Source organism: Myotis yumanensis, unplaced genomic scaffold, assembly GCF_028538775.1.
Source record: "Myotis yumanensis isolate MYYU_CA2020_CCGP unplaced genomic scaffold, mMyoYum1.0.hap1 SCAF_1, whole genome shotgun sequence".
NCBI classification, from domain to species: Eukaryota; Metazoa; Chordata; class Mammalia; order Chiroptera; family Vespertilionidae; genus Myotis; species Myotis yumanensis.
The window spans coordinates 236,363,531-236,378,049 of NW_027223752.1; the positions used below are offsets into that span (position 1 = coordinate 236,363,531).

At 48.1% G+C, this 14,519-nt stretch overlaps 1 protein-coding gene across 1 annotated transcript; it reads right to left on the bottom strand.

The window, feature by feature from the left end:
• Positions 1-520: 520 nt before the first annotated feature.
• TMEM128 (transmembrane protein 128) lies at positions 521-8,619 on the bottom strand. Its single transcript, XM_070399438.1, has 5 exons — positions 8,509-8,619; positions 6,519-6,660; positions 5,396-5,554; positions 2,763-2,871; positions 521-1,100 (listed from the first exon to the last, which is right to left on the bottom strand). Exons 1-4 carry the CDS (start codon positions 8,603-8,605, stop codon positions 2,772-2,774), a joined length of 498 nt encoding a protein of 165 aa, XP_070255539.1. The 5' UTR covers positions 8,606-8,619; the 3' UTR covers positions 521-1,100; positions 2,763-2,771.
• Positions 8,620-14,519: the final 5,900 nt, after the last annotated feature.

The window sequence follows — 14,519 nt, forward strand, 5'->3', positions numbered from 1 at the left end:
TCGCTCTTTACTTTAAATGACTCTCACACCCTCACACGCCTGCATCACAAACGGATCACAATGCCTTCTCCCATTCCCGATCCCAGATCGCTTTGTCTTTCTTTCCCTCTCCATCACTCTTCGCTGAGTAAGCTCCTACTGTGCGCCAGGTGCTGTAATGGTGGTTTATCAACATCATTCCTACTTTCCACAACCCACTTCGCAGCTGGAGAAAGACTACCACTCAGGGTCAGGCAGCGGCAGGACAGCGTGGCCCGAGCCACACACAGTGGAGACAAATCAGATCGTCTCTGGAAGTCCCTTTATGGGAATAAGGATCCACATCAGGTACTTTCCACGTCACAACGCTCGCGATGCGCAGGTGTAAGGGGAACGTACTTGCGTGTGAAAGTGACTAGTCTTCAGGTCTCTGAACAGCACAGCAGCCTCTCTAAAAACAAACCTCATTTCTACAGGTAACTTTTCAGCGCTGATAGCTGAAAACAAACTATTCCCACGTTTGTATTAACAAAATCACAAGAAAGTTATAAAAATATTTTATTCAAATAAGGAAAATAATTATACATACTTAGAAATCATTAAAAGTTCATATGTTAAACATGCTGAAAACCCAATGATTTACATATAATGGTAAAATCCAAAGAGGAATGCATAGAATACGTTCGGTTGGTCCTCTCACTAGCGAAGGCATTACACAGTGAGGTCCACAGTCACCGCTACCGGGTTAAAGGCACATGGACACGTCCGTCACCGCATAAGTGAAGAGTGAGCAATCCACCTACAACACTGACAGCAATGCGCACCTATACTTCATATAACTTTCACACCAATACTTTCTCCATGATTCAAACAGATTCACACTGCAACTTAGTTATTTCTATTTTGAAGAGAATACTCCTATTCTGAATCTGAAAAATCATCTGACTTTAAGAATATGCAAATAAATATAATTTATTCTCATTTCAACCACAGATCAGTGAAGGTACAATTTTTCCTAGAACACCACTCACTTCAGGATGCAGAAACACTGTAGCTTTTCCCCCTTTGGAACGCTGCCAGCCAGCTGGATGTTTAATGGTTCAGTTTGCATGCCCTTGAACCTGAAAGAAAGCCAGCATTTATGTCCCACGTGAGACAATGGGTACTACGCTGTGGCTGTAGTGTGAGGAAGCAGTTCAATCTACAAGGCTTTTCATGACCATTGATACTCATGTCAGAAGGGAGTTAAAAGCTTCCTAACATGTGCAAAAACTCAAAACCGGACAAAGATTTAACACCATTTCAAGGGGAGAAGCAGGGGACATGGTCAGACGAGGTGACACTTGTCAAGAGGATAAAGGGCGCACTCTAAGAGTCCCGGTGGCCCCCCACAGCAATGTGGAGGGGACTCTGCACATCAGTGTGCTATGGTCAGATTCTGCTCATCAGGGTGGCCGTGGTTATGGATGTGCTGGCACAGTGTGTGTGGGACTCTGCACATCAGCGTAGCCGTGGTCATGGATGTGCTGACACAGTGTGTGTGGGGGGACTGACTCTGCACATCAGCGTGGCCGTGGTCATGGATGTGCTGGCACAGTGTGTGTGGGATTCTGCACATCAGTGTGGCGTGGTCATGGATGTGCTGACACAGTGTGTGTGGGACTCTGCACATCAGCGTGGCCGTGGTCATGGATGTGCTGGCACAGTGTGTGTGGGGGGACTGACTGCTCATCAGCGCAGCCGTGGTCATGGATGTGCTGGCAACATCAGGCTATGTACCTTTCTGTCCTAGTTTCACTGACTTTCCTCTAAAACTCCAGAGGGAGAATATGCTGCTATTCGCAGACATGTCCATTTTCATTAGCACCCCGATAACTTTGACCTCTCTGAGCCTAATTTTCATCCTGTAAACTCATGTGTGAAGTCAACTTCCTCCCAGTTCTGATACAAGCGAAGGGAAGGTAGAGACCACCTGTCTTTTTCACCATGTCCCTTAGCACTGAGTGAGTCCTTTGAACACACACGTGTTTAATAAATGTGCTGTCTGACACTCAGCAAGCAGACCCCACCGTGTGGAGCCACAGGTCCAAGGAGGGGCAGGGGTCTGTGGGGAGGCAGAAATCCCATATGTAACACGAAGGGAAAAGTTGGTGTGCCATCCATCAGATTTTTATGAGGCAGCCAGAACAGTGAGAAAATGGCAGTTTTTTCCCCCAATTGGGTAAAATTGTTCATTTCCCCCAAATTCCCATTCCTTAAGAACAATCTAACCCAGTGGTCGGCAAACTCATTAGTCAACAGAGCCAAATATCAACAGTACAACGATTGAAATTTCTTTTGAGCCAAATTTTTTAAACTTAAACTATATAGGTAGGTACATTGTTATTAACTTAATTAGGGTGTTCCTAAGGCTTAGGAAGAGCCACACTCAAGGGGCCAAAGAGCCGCATGTGGCTCATGAGCCGCAGTTTGCCGACCACGAATCTAATCCATAGTCACTTGTATGTAAGTTGACTTCAATGAAGACTGGTCCCAGGTGTGAGCGTGTTTTTACTGGAAGGTGCAAGTACTGTCTCCCTGAGCCCTTTGGAGGATGGGGGGCCCTCTCGAGTCAGAACTACATTATACACAAGGGCAGGCTCTCCATCCTTCCATCTGAGCTCAGCGGGAAACAGCTCCGGTGTGAACACAAATGCACCAAATCACAGGGAGTCACCTGAAACTGTCGTGAAAGATGTTTTCCAAATGAGGTCAGTAGAGCACGACCACTCCAGAGAGCTTACCTGCAGGAATCACCCAAGGAGTGAGACGAACATCACAAGGCCCATGAACTGGGTAAACAGCAGCAGCGGAGTGAAAAACGACCACACGGGCCATAACGCGATGTTGAAGCTGAAAGGAAAAGGCCACAGGCTGACAACCAGCTACCATCTACACACGCTTATTCTGCTGTGGAGTCTGCAGGTAGAGAACTGGTATTACTCAGTTTGGGCAAGTTCATACAGCCAACAACATTATGTGTATTTTTTTTTTCTCTCAAAGATGTGATCTAACAAATACTGGAACTATCACAATCTCTTCAACAAGTACTTGGACTAGAGTCACAGGTCTTCTAATGCAGGCCGGCTTGGCTTAAGGGAACTTAATTAAAGTTGGGGTCTGCAATGGGATATGAACAAGAATGGCCGTAGTCTGCTCTCAGCCTCCCACGCTATCAAACCATTATGGTAAAAAGATGGTTAAAAGCATTTTTCTGTTAGAAACAGAATGAAAAAAGCAACCATTTATAACTTGCTATTAAATTTTCCACTGAGAAAAACACTATTCCTATCACTAAGGTAAGAGTGAAACACTTTAAGTGCAACTGACTTTTGTGAACTGAATTCATAAGAGCAGAAGGTAAATGGGAAGAACTATAGTCAAGTAAATGCTTCAGACAGTTATTGACTTTAAAATGTAACATTTTAGTAAGTAGAACTTTAAAAGAGCTATAATTATACTGTCCTGAAAAATTAAATAACATTTCTGGGGGTGACAGTAGCCTTGTAAGAAAATGTAACACAGCTGTCTACCTACATTACTGAAGGGCTAATAAGAGCCACATCATAACATAATATGTTAAATACCCTTGACCTTCAACTACAGAAAATAAATCATTTAAAAAAAAAAAGATTTAAACTGAGTATGTACAAAAGCAGGTGGTTTTCCAAAATCATAATTGATTTAACATCAAGAAAGGAACAGACTAAAAGGCTACATCCACGAAACAGCATTTCATCGTGACACTGAGACATGTAGACGGCCCTCTTGCTTATATCCATTGGCCTGCGGTAAAGCCGGTTTCTTTTATGTTGTTTCTCTTAACGTCACAGACCCTAACGACAATGTTAAGTGAGGACTCACTGTACATAGAGAGTAATTTTTCTCCCTGACAGGCAGAATCATGGGATTTATTTCTTTTGTATTTACTGTATTTAACAGATATTTCTTCAGTGAGCAAGTGTACTTTTGTAAACATTAATAAAATCACTTTTTTTCACTGAGTGCCTATTAACTTATAAAGAAAGACACCGACTGAGGTATTTTTATAAGAGCAAAAGAATAAAAACAACTAACCACAGGGAGCTGGTTAAATAATTCATTAATGTCCATGGAGTGATAACTACGTAACTATCAGAAATAGTGAGGTACATCTACATATGGAAGAATTCCATACTATACGGTTCAAAAAAAAAGAGCTCTAGCTGGCTTGGCTCAGTGGATAGAGCATTGGCCTATGGACTGAAGGGTCGCGGGTTCGATTCCAGTCAAGGGCATATGCCTGGGTTGCGGGCTCAATCCCCAGTAGGGGGTGTGCAGGAGGCAGCCGATCAATGATTCTCTCTTATCACTGATGTTTCTCTCTCTCTCTCCCTCTCCCATCCTCTCTGAAATCAATAAAAATATATTTTAAAAAAATAAAAAGAAATTTAAAAAAAAGAACAATCTCAGTGTGGCATTATTTACTGAAATTGGAGGCATGCACACCCTATGAGCCAACAATTTCACTTGTAGAGATAACTTCTCCACATTAAGTCAGGTTTCTTGGAATGCTGAAAATCAATGTGGAAGATGGTTAGTTCACACTGGGCTGTGGGTTCGATCCCCAGTCCCGGTCGGGGTGTATGTGGGAGGCAACCGATCAATGTGTCTCTCTCACATATACATCCAACAGAAATGGGCACATATTCTCAAGAGACATACACTAGAATGTTCTTGATAGCCTCATTAATAACACCACCAAACTGGAAACAATCCAAATGCTATCAATAGTAGAAAAAGAAACGGATTCAGCTACAGGCTGGACTGCCTGACAGCAATGAACTGCTGCTACCCACAACAATGCGGATGAATCATACGTGTAAACAGCAAACATCAAAGAATAGATGCTACGAGTCCATTTCTATAAAGTTTTTAAAAAAAAAAAAGACAGACAGAGTACTTAGGAGGTGCACGAGAGCAATCAGCATACAGGTCAGGACAGTGTTTACTTGGGGCAGTGACTATGGGGAGGTGGGAAGAGATTTCGAGGTATTGGCTCGATTCTCCCCAGACCTGGAGCGGTTCACACCAATGCTCATTTCATGATGACTCATTCAGCTGTACAGTTTCGTTTTTTCCACTTTCTGTATGTATTATACTTCATAGAAAATGACTTAAAAAGCAAATTGCAGAATACAGATAGTACGTCACCATCTGTGTTTTAAATAGTTAAATACATACGTGAAGGACGATATTACTGAAAAGGAAACTGGAGACTAGAAAAGACAGGGAGACTATTTTCCCCAGTATTCCTTTTTTTCCTTTGACATTCGTACCATGCACATCAGTACCTGACCAACATTTCATTTCTATCAGTATTTCGAAGTTAACTTACCAAATCCCTGCCACGATAAAAGCAGCAGTTGTGATGGGGATCAGGGCTGGATACTTGACATCATAATCTTCAATCCCACGATACCACTCCAGATAGAGAATGCAGTAGAATGCAATGGACACGCTGACAAGCAACAAGGCGCCGCCAGAGAGAAACCAACTGTAAGACAAAAATGTCATCAGGATTGATAGCTCTTAGCACATCAGCAGAAATCTTACAAGTTTTCACCGGTTGCCTAAACATCTGTTTCTACAAGAATATCAACTGGAAGAGGAACACAGAGGGACCCACAATCAATGGAGTCCAGATTTCAGAAAGTCCAATCTACGGGGAGATGAGTGAGAAAGGACGAGCCTGAGACCCACGAGAGGATGAAAAAGTAAGCCTCTCAATACAGGCATGCATGTGTGCGCTCATAAGCAGCCCACCCGAAACAGAACCCTGGTTATGGCTATGCATTTTCCTCAAGAACACAGGAGAGAGAGCAGCTTTCCTTTTGTTTCTGAAGTTGTGGGTGTGTCAGGTTTCTTGAAATGCTGAAAATCAATGTGCAAGATGGTTAATTCACACTGGGTTGTGGGTTCAATCCCTGGTCCTGGTTGGGGGTGTGTGTGGGAGGCAACCGATCAATGTATCTCTCTCACATCAATGTTTCTCTCTTTCTCTCTCCCACTCCCTCCACTCCCTCTAAAAAAAATCAATGGAAAACATGTCCTCGGGTGAGGATTAACAACAAAAATTTAAACTAACAAAATAAAACACAAAAAATAAGACAAGGGCGTTTAACTTATGAACCAGGAAAGTTTTCTCTTTTTTTTTATTACTCTTTTTCTATATTGATTAAGGTATTACATATGTGTCCTTATTCCCCCATTGCCCTTCCCCCCATTCATGCCCTCACCCCCCTGGTGTCTGTGTCCATAGTTTAGGCCTATATGCATGCATACAAGTCCTTTGGTTGATCTCTTCCATTTACCCCCACCCTCCCCTACCTTCCCTCTGAGGTCTAACGGTCTGATCGATACTTCTCTGTCTCTGGATCTGTTTTTGTTCATCAGTTTATGTTGTTCATTATATTCCACAAATGAGTGCGATCATGTGATATTCAGGGAAGTTTTCTTACCTACTAGTGTGAAAGTTTTCTCTAATAGTTTTAAAGAAATCCACATAATAGGTCACAACAATGGATGCCAATATCCAGAATCCAGAATGGACATTAAGTCTTGGAAGAGGTTTTTGCTTTTTCTCAACAGGTGCAGAGGCTCCTGCAAATAAGGGAGATTTCAACTTATTAAATTACCATAAAGTGCATGGGGAAAAATCAACCTCTCTTAAGCCAAACAAAAAAATTTCCTAGAGCTTTTTGCGAACCAGAAATCTCTCCCACCATAGCACGAATTTCTCCTGTAAAAACCACCAAAATGGGCTTATATTGCAGAAATAATTACTAGGAGCCCACTATAAAACATGTGCAAGAGTCAACTTTTCTCCTTTAAATGGATTCTGAAATCAAATCTACATATTCCGTCTTTCAGAAAGAATGACAACTTCTAGCAGTGTAGGAATTTTAACATTATGCTTCATATTTCATCTAAGAAAGTCATTAGTCCTATTAAGGAAAATGCCGCAGGCACATGTTAGAGCACAAAACAGATGCCATTTTCCAAAAATACTACTTATCACTATTTAATGATTTTAAGCGAACACAACCTTTTAAGGCGGCTCAAAAGTGGAACGGACCGTAACGGGCTTGGCTCAGTGGATAGAGCGTCGGCCTGCAAACTGAAGGGTCCCTGGTTCGATTCCGGTCAAGGGCATGTACCGTGATTGCGGGCACATCTCCAGTAGGAGGTATGCTGACCGATGTTTCTAACTCTCTATCCTTCTACCTTCCTCTCTGTAAAAATCAATAAAAAATATGTTTTTTAAAAAGGGGAACGGGCGCAGTATTGTCTAGACAGGTGGGGACGAGTCCACATGTCTTCCGCCCGGGACTCCATCTGACAGAACAGGCGGCTGGGGTTGGATCCAAGGAGTTATTTCCAACAAGTTCCCCCGCAGGATGGACGCGCCCCGTCTCCGTTCACGGGAGAACCACCGGGGTGCACGCCCGAGGTCCTCACCCCTTAGGATTCCTGAGCAGCTTGTTCCCAATACAAAGACCCTCAAAACTGAGACGCCAGCACGCACGCCTGGGCACGATGTCTTCTGTGTTTCTCTTTATTTTATTTTTTTTTTAATATATTTTTATTGATTTTGTACAGAGAGGAAGGGAGAGGGATAGAGAGTTAGAAACATCGATGACAGAGAAACATCGGTCAGCTGCCTCTTGCACACCCCCTACTGGGGATGTGCCCGCAACCAAGGCACATGCCCTTGACGGGAATAGAACCTGGGACCCACCTTTGAGTCCGCAGGCTGACGCTCTATCCACTGAGCCAAACCGATTAGGGCCTGTGTTTCTCTTTAAAACGTAACACATGCAAGCGGTTTGCGTAACGCAGGCCAAAAGCCCGAACGTGGAAGCCATGTCTCCCGGGTCCCCTGCCCAGGAGCAGCCGTCAGTGTCACCTCCGGCGGCTTCTCTCCTCCCGCATCTCCAGGAAACGCGCCCGCACGGCCTCCCGCTCGCCGGTGCCGGAGGGGGAGCTCGTACCCCACCCGCTGCCCTGCGCCTCCCGGCGACCACCACCCGCACGGCCCGCAATCGGCCTGGTGTCTGACCGGCTCCCGCGGCGGACCACCGGGTGCTGTGGCCAGCGACGCCGAGATGAGACAAACCCCCGCACCCACCCCCCGCGGGCCTGCGGGGTACGCCTGGCCGATCCCTAAAAACAGAGCGGGGGGGCGTTCCGAATGGGGGCTACCAAGCCGGGGTCAGACCAGCCTTCGGGGACTCCTGGAGCGCAGCCTGGGGTGCAGACGCGCAGGGCTGCGGGGTGTTAAGGGTCCTTAGGGCACTAACCACCCTACGTGCAAACGACAGGTGAACCCTGAGACCAGAAGCCGGGCCCTCCCGACGGGGTGGGCTGCGGGAGGCCGCAGGGCCGGCGGTGTCCGGGCGCCTGGCCCGGGGCCTCGGCGCGGCTCGGAGCGCCCGGGGGAGCGCCTACCCGGCCCGGCGCAGCCTCTGCCGTCCAGCGAGGCCTCGGCGTCGGGCGAGAACAGGTACCGCCGCCGGAGCTGCTCCCGGGCCCGCGCAGCGTCCATCTTGGCGCCTCCAGGAAGCGCGGCGGAAGTGACGTTGCCCCGTGGGAACTTCTGGCCTCGACTTCCGGGCGGAGGGGTCGACTTCTGGGAGTCGGTGGGTCCAGTTTTGTCTTTGAGGTTTAATAGCGGAGGAACTAGGGCGGGACTGGTTTCGCGATCTTCGCGCTCAAACCAGCCAAATGATTTAATTTCAAAATGCGGGTCCTCTCAAGACCGGAAGTGCCCATTTTCCCCGAGGGATGGAGCTGGTGGTGCCGAGTCAGCCGGGTGGGGATGCGCGGCCCGCGGCGCCGCTCCCCCGTCTGTGCCTCTGCCTGCGGGGCCGACCCTGGCTCCCAGGTGCCCCGTGCGTGCGGGAGAGGTGCCCCCGTGCGTGCGGGAGAGGTGCCCCGTGCGTGCGGGAGAGGTGCCCCCGTGCGGGAGAGGTGCCCCATACGTGCGGGAGAGGTGCCCCGTGCAGGAGAAGTGCCCCCGTGCGTGCGGGAGAGGTGCCCCGTGCGTGCGGGGGAAGTGCCCCGAGAGGGAGAAGTGCCCCGTGCGTGCGGGAGAGGTGCCCCGTGCGGGAGAAGTGCCCCCGTGCGTGTGGGAGAGGTGCCCCGTGCGGGAGAAGTGCCCCCGTGCGTGCGGGAGAGGTGCCCCGTGCGTGCGGGGGAAGTGCCCCGAGAGGGAGAAGTGCCCCGTGCGTGCGGGAGAGGTGCCCCGAGAGGGAGAAGTGCCCCGTGCGTGCGGGAGAGGTGCCCCGTGCGGGAGAATTGCCCCCGTGCGTGCGGGGGAAGTGCCCCGAGAGGGAGAAGTGCCCGGTGCGGAGAAGTGCCGCGTGCAGGCTGCGGACCAGAGCCCCAGCTCCTTTCTCTCTCTTCTCCGTGGCGCCCAGCGAGACTGAAAGGTCGACAGCAGCCTCGGAGGAGGAGAGGGCCGCAGGGCCAGGCCTGGCCCCGACCATGTGGGTGCACTTGGGCAAGAGAGCAGCCTCTCTGGACCTCTTTCCTCTCCTGCACCAGGGGGATTATACCCGCCCGTGGGCTGACACCGAAGCACCTGTATGTTGTTCTTATTAACCCCCTTGTCCAACTTCTGAGAAATGTCACCGGCTGGGAAGGCGGGAACTAAATTTATACTTTCCCAGGAAACGGCCATCAGTCATGCTCATGAGCCGGAAAAGACTGTGTCATGACTTCACACGTTTTTCTATATTAAGAGTCTGTTTATTACTCTCCTACCCCCTTCCTACCCTGCCATGTGCAGAATGCGCTTAACCATTCGGACACTCACTGAGCACCTACTAGCATTTGCTAGGAACTCTTAGGCACCATGCTAGGCAAGGGGGGTGGGGGAGAGAGGGAAGGAGAGTAAGACATGATGTTGCACTTGAGGAGCTCCTGGGCCAAAGATGACCACAGCTGTCCTGCAGTGCCCTGCCGTGTTTGTAAATGTATGGAAGCGTTTCATGAAGTCAGCAGACAGTTTCTGAGCAGCTGCAGCTGCTAAAATGCTGAGGGCAGAGGTAAGTGACAGTCGAGAGGAGACAACCTCACTACAGTGCCATCATAGAAACACTATGTAGGGCTATGGGAGGACAGAATAAAGGGTCGTGTGTTCCGCCGGGAGGTGTGGGGAGCAGGGAAATTAACCAAAGAATTTATATGCATATTTGCATAACCCATGGACATAGACAAGAGTGCTGTTGGCCTGGGGTCACTGGTGGGGGGAGGGGGGGGAGAGGGACATCTGTAATACTTTCAACAATAAAGATAATTAAAAAAAAAAAGATACAAGAAAAACAACACAAAATAAACTAAAAAATCCCACAATTAAGGCTACAGATATCTGGGCTTGTTACCTTTAATTCAAAACTATAATTATATTTCATTTCTACCCTAATTGTATTTAAAATTATGTTATTTAAGATCATTAAATAGAGGGTGCTAAAATAAGGTTTAAAAAAAAAGAGTGGCTTGAGGTGTGTCAGATACAGGGGTGGGTAGCCCGGAAAGTCACCCAGGAAGTAAAATTTAAGTCAGTTGGCACTCTTCCATACCTTCTCTATGCCGTGGGCATTTGCAAAAGAAATGTAATAAGAATGTCAAATTCCTACTGGTTTATTTCTATTATTTCTTCAGCCTTTCTAGCAAACCCATTGGAGCAAAGGATTGAACAGCTGGGTGGATCATATGGCCTTTCTACACAATACCCCCTCTTTCTTGTTTCGTTTTGTTTTTCCTTCTCAGACTCCTAAAGAACCAGGGTTCATCTCTTCAAAGCCAACGGGGTCTTTGCCCCCCTTTGTACAGGGCTAGTGCCTTGTTAACAGGAAGCGAATTCCCCTTGTCAAATAGTCTCCTGTGGCTTGTCGCCCTGCAGAAAGGTCAGTGCTGGGCCTCCCTGGTAACTGAATATTCCCCGAGCATGGCACCAGCCCCCGGGGCTCCATATGTAGTGTGTTCGGGTCAGATCCAGTTTCCCCTTTGGTGGTTTCAGGGCCTTTGTGTTTGGATCTGAAATCCTTCCAGCTTTGTCCCCCGATATTTTGAATGGCACTACTTGCACACCATATCGGTGCTCCTTAAAAGCAGGCTGGAAGAAATCCAGTATCTAATGAGCACATCTTCATTGTTGGGGCCCCTGGAATGAGTTCTTAAATGTGTGCGCTGTGCACCTTAGTGACAGGTGTATGATATCAGCGTGCTACCAACCAAGACATTCTCATTTTCCATGTGCATTACTTGTGGGAGGAGATGAATTTGACTCTGACCTTTGCTGGCCTCCCCTTAGCAACGTGTATAGCGGTTGCTTAGCGTAGTGCCTGGCTGGTAGTATGCCTTCAAGTGGTGGTAGGTACTATTCATTACTGCTGAACTGGGCTTGCCAGGCCTTGCTATCAGGCTCCTGCTCACCTCTTAGTTATTCCTTCTCCTCCGGCTCCAGTGACTCTTTGTTGCAAGTTCCCTTTTGCCTGTTCTCTCCCTAATGGGGCAATAACCATGACTTAGTATCTCCCCAGGGCCCTGCATGTAGTAGGAGCCCCCCATTACCTGGTTTTCACTTTGGCCCTTGATCACAGTTGACTTGGCTTCACTGTGGCCATACTTCTGTCTGCTCAGCATCCTTCCTGAGAAACCCCTTTCCCTCCTTCCTGCGGGAGTCCTGCGGAGTTCTCAGGAGGCTGGGAGAGGGCACAGGACCTGAGCCAGATCCGTCAGCCCCAGGACTTAGGTGGGGTTGGGATGACCTTCTCTGTTGCTATGGTGAGCTGTGAGGTTAGTGTGGGCTTGGGGCTGTCACCATGGAGACACATGGAGCCCACCTAGGAAGGAAGCTTTGCAATGCAAGCCAAGCCAAGAGGTCTTGGTAGTGTCATCTCAACTCCTGAGTCTAGCCACCTAGTTAAGGCCAAGGTCACCTAGGAAAGGACTTGCGCCCTGGAGCCACTGCCTGGCTGGCTGTCATTGCTGGTCTGTGTTGCTGGCCCTTTCAACCTTGGGAAAGCCACTTACTCTCCTTTTTGCCTTAGTTTCCTCACTTGCAAAATGGGGCTAAGAACAGTACCTCCCTCCTAGGGTTGGAAGGTTAACAGTATTAAGACATGCAAAGTACTTGGAACAGTGCCTGGCCCATAGGACGCTCTCAGTCTTAACTGTTGTTAGTATCCATTGTTAAGACTACACAGCTATCTCAGCCAAAAAAAAAAAAAAAGATTTTTTTCCTCAACGCTAATCAGAGTTGTTTCCTGCACTTGCAACCCTGAGGCCAGACCAATGCGGCAGCCCTCCCCTCTCATTGCGCTCGGTAGCTGCCCCAGCAGTGTCCCGCTGGACTTCGAGCACCTCCAGAAATGAGTTCATACGTGCAACGCCCTGAGAAAAGCACCCAGCATAGGGAACAAGCGCGTAAATGGTAATATAGTTCACTGGGGACACTGGCCTTCATTCTAAGAAGAAAGCCAGTTTTTAAAACTCCCTTTAGTTATAGAAATAACACAATGAGATATGTGTCCCTTTTTACACAACCCCACTTCACTGACAAAAGCTGTAGAATTGGAATTCTAGATGCAAAGATCTGAACATTGGAAAGGCGACTGCTCTCTTCACACCAAGTCCGGAAAGGGTACCCTGTTGTACTTCCCATTCGTGCCAGCAGTGGGCAGGAGACACCGGAACATGTGCAACTGCTGGCTTTACCATTCTGTAAATTTTCCCCAATTCCTCATTGGGGTTGAGGAAAAATCTGCTGTTTTAACTTTCTTTTCTTTATGAACGTATTTTTCACATAATCAATCGCAGCACTTCTTCCCCTTCCTGAGAGCGGGAGCGGGGCTGCGGAATCCTGAACAGCACCAGAAAATCATCCCCGCTTGACTGGAGTTGACGTCAGAGAAAATCTATTCGCTGTCCCAAGCTCAAGGGCTCAGGGCACGCCAGGCAACAGGACAGAAGTGCAAACAGGATTGTTTTTATGCCACAAAGCATCTGTGTGTCCTTCCATTGCTCATCTCAATGTACTAAAAATCACAAAAGTAAATATGCAAACATGCACATTTGAACAGAGCCCATAGGGAAAGCCCCTGCCAACCTCAGGCACATCGAGGCATCGCAAGGTGGTATTGGCGGGCGAATCCCTGCACACAGAGGTCACTTGGACTCTAAGCTTCCCCTTGAACATCACCCCTGATACCGCCAACACAACCCTTGAGGAAACCATGGGCCCTCAAGTTAAACATGACAAAGCAGGAGAGAGCAAACACCTGCCCTTAAGATCGGCAACGGAGAGCAGAGTGCCTGGCTGTGAGGGGAGGAGCGGCCATACCACCAATCATGGCGTCAGGGCTCTGAAGAAGCCAGAAGGCCTGATATTAGGGACCTTCATGAGCTGGCACAGCGAGCCCTCCAGACACAGTGCCTGTGGCATGACCGTGTTTGGAACCACTGGCTCTCCTTACAGGCCCACCGTTCTCAAACATGTTCAAATGGTAGAGCATCGGGCACTTCTGTGGAAGATCATGGGATACGGCTCAATTAAGTGAAAAAGCAACCAGTGCCTTAAAAGTTGATGCCAACTCCCATAGCATCTAAATTAGAGTTGTATAGTAACAAGTGCCAAGAGGTGTAACTTTTATGCAGAAACCCCAATTCTATTACCTTAACTTCCCCGAAACCTGGAGGAGAGAGTGCCGCTTCAGTTAGCCATGAAATGTCTCCGCTCGGGATGCCCTTGGTTGGAGCAGGGCCGTCCTGTCAGGTTTCCATTAGTGCCTGATGCACACTTGCCGGCAGCTCCCAAGAGCAGTGCTGTGGGGAAGCAGCCGGAGAGCTGACACTACCACCGGCCTCCGGGGAGTCGGCCTGGGGTCACCAGGTGGGCAGAGTGGCAAAAGTAGGATTTCGGCAGCTCACAGTACTGCTCTGTGGCCAAAGGCCTCGCCTTCCAAGCAGTGTTGACCTCTCAACTCTGACATATGTATTTACTCAGCAGTTACAGCTTGCACTCCCACAGGGACAGCTTGATCACTTCTATCAAAGGGAATAAATTAAAGCTCGCCTGGATCCCATAGCAAAAAGTAGCTGCGGGAGCCTCTGCACTCAAACAAAGCTGCTCATTCACCAGCAGCCGCTCTCCCAGGAGCCTTCGCTGCTTTGTAACCAGCACAGGATGCTCCAAGCCCAAATTACAGGAGCTCACAAATCCAATGATAAGGGGGTTAAGGACATGGTAGAGTAAGAAGATGCCGGGGGAGCTGCTATTCCGATTTATTTTTAGCATCACTTGAGACTGAAATCTGCTGAGAAAACCTGGAGGTACCATTTTCCAGTTGTATAATCTAGTGCAAAGCCCCGGTGATTAAGTTTGCTTGACAGTTTCAAAAAAACAGAACTTCCTTGAGAGATACAGAGATGGAAATTTGAGGAATATTAACTTT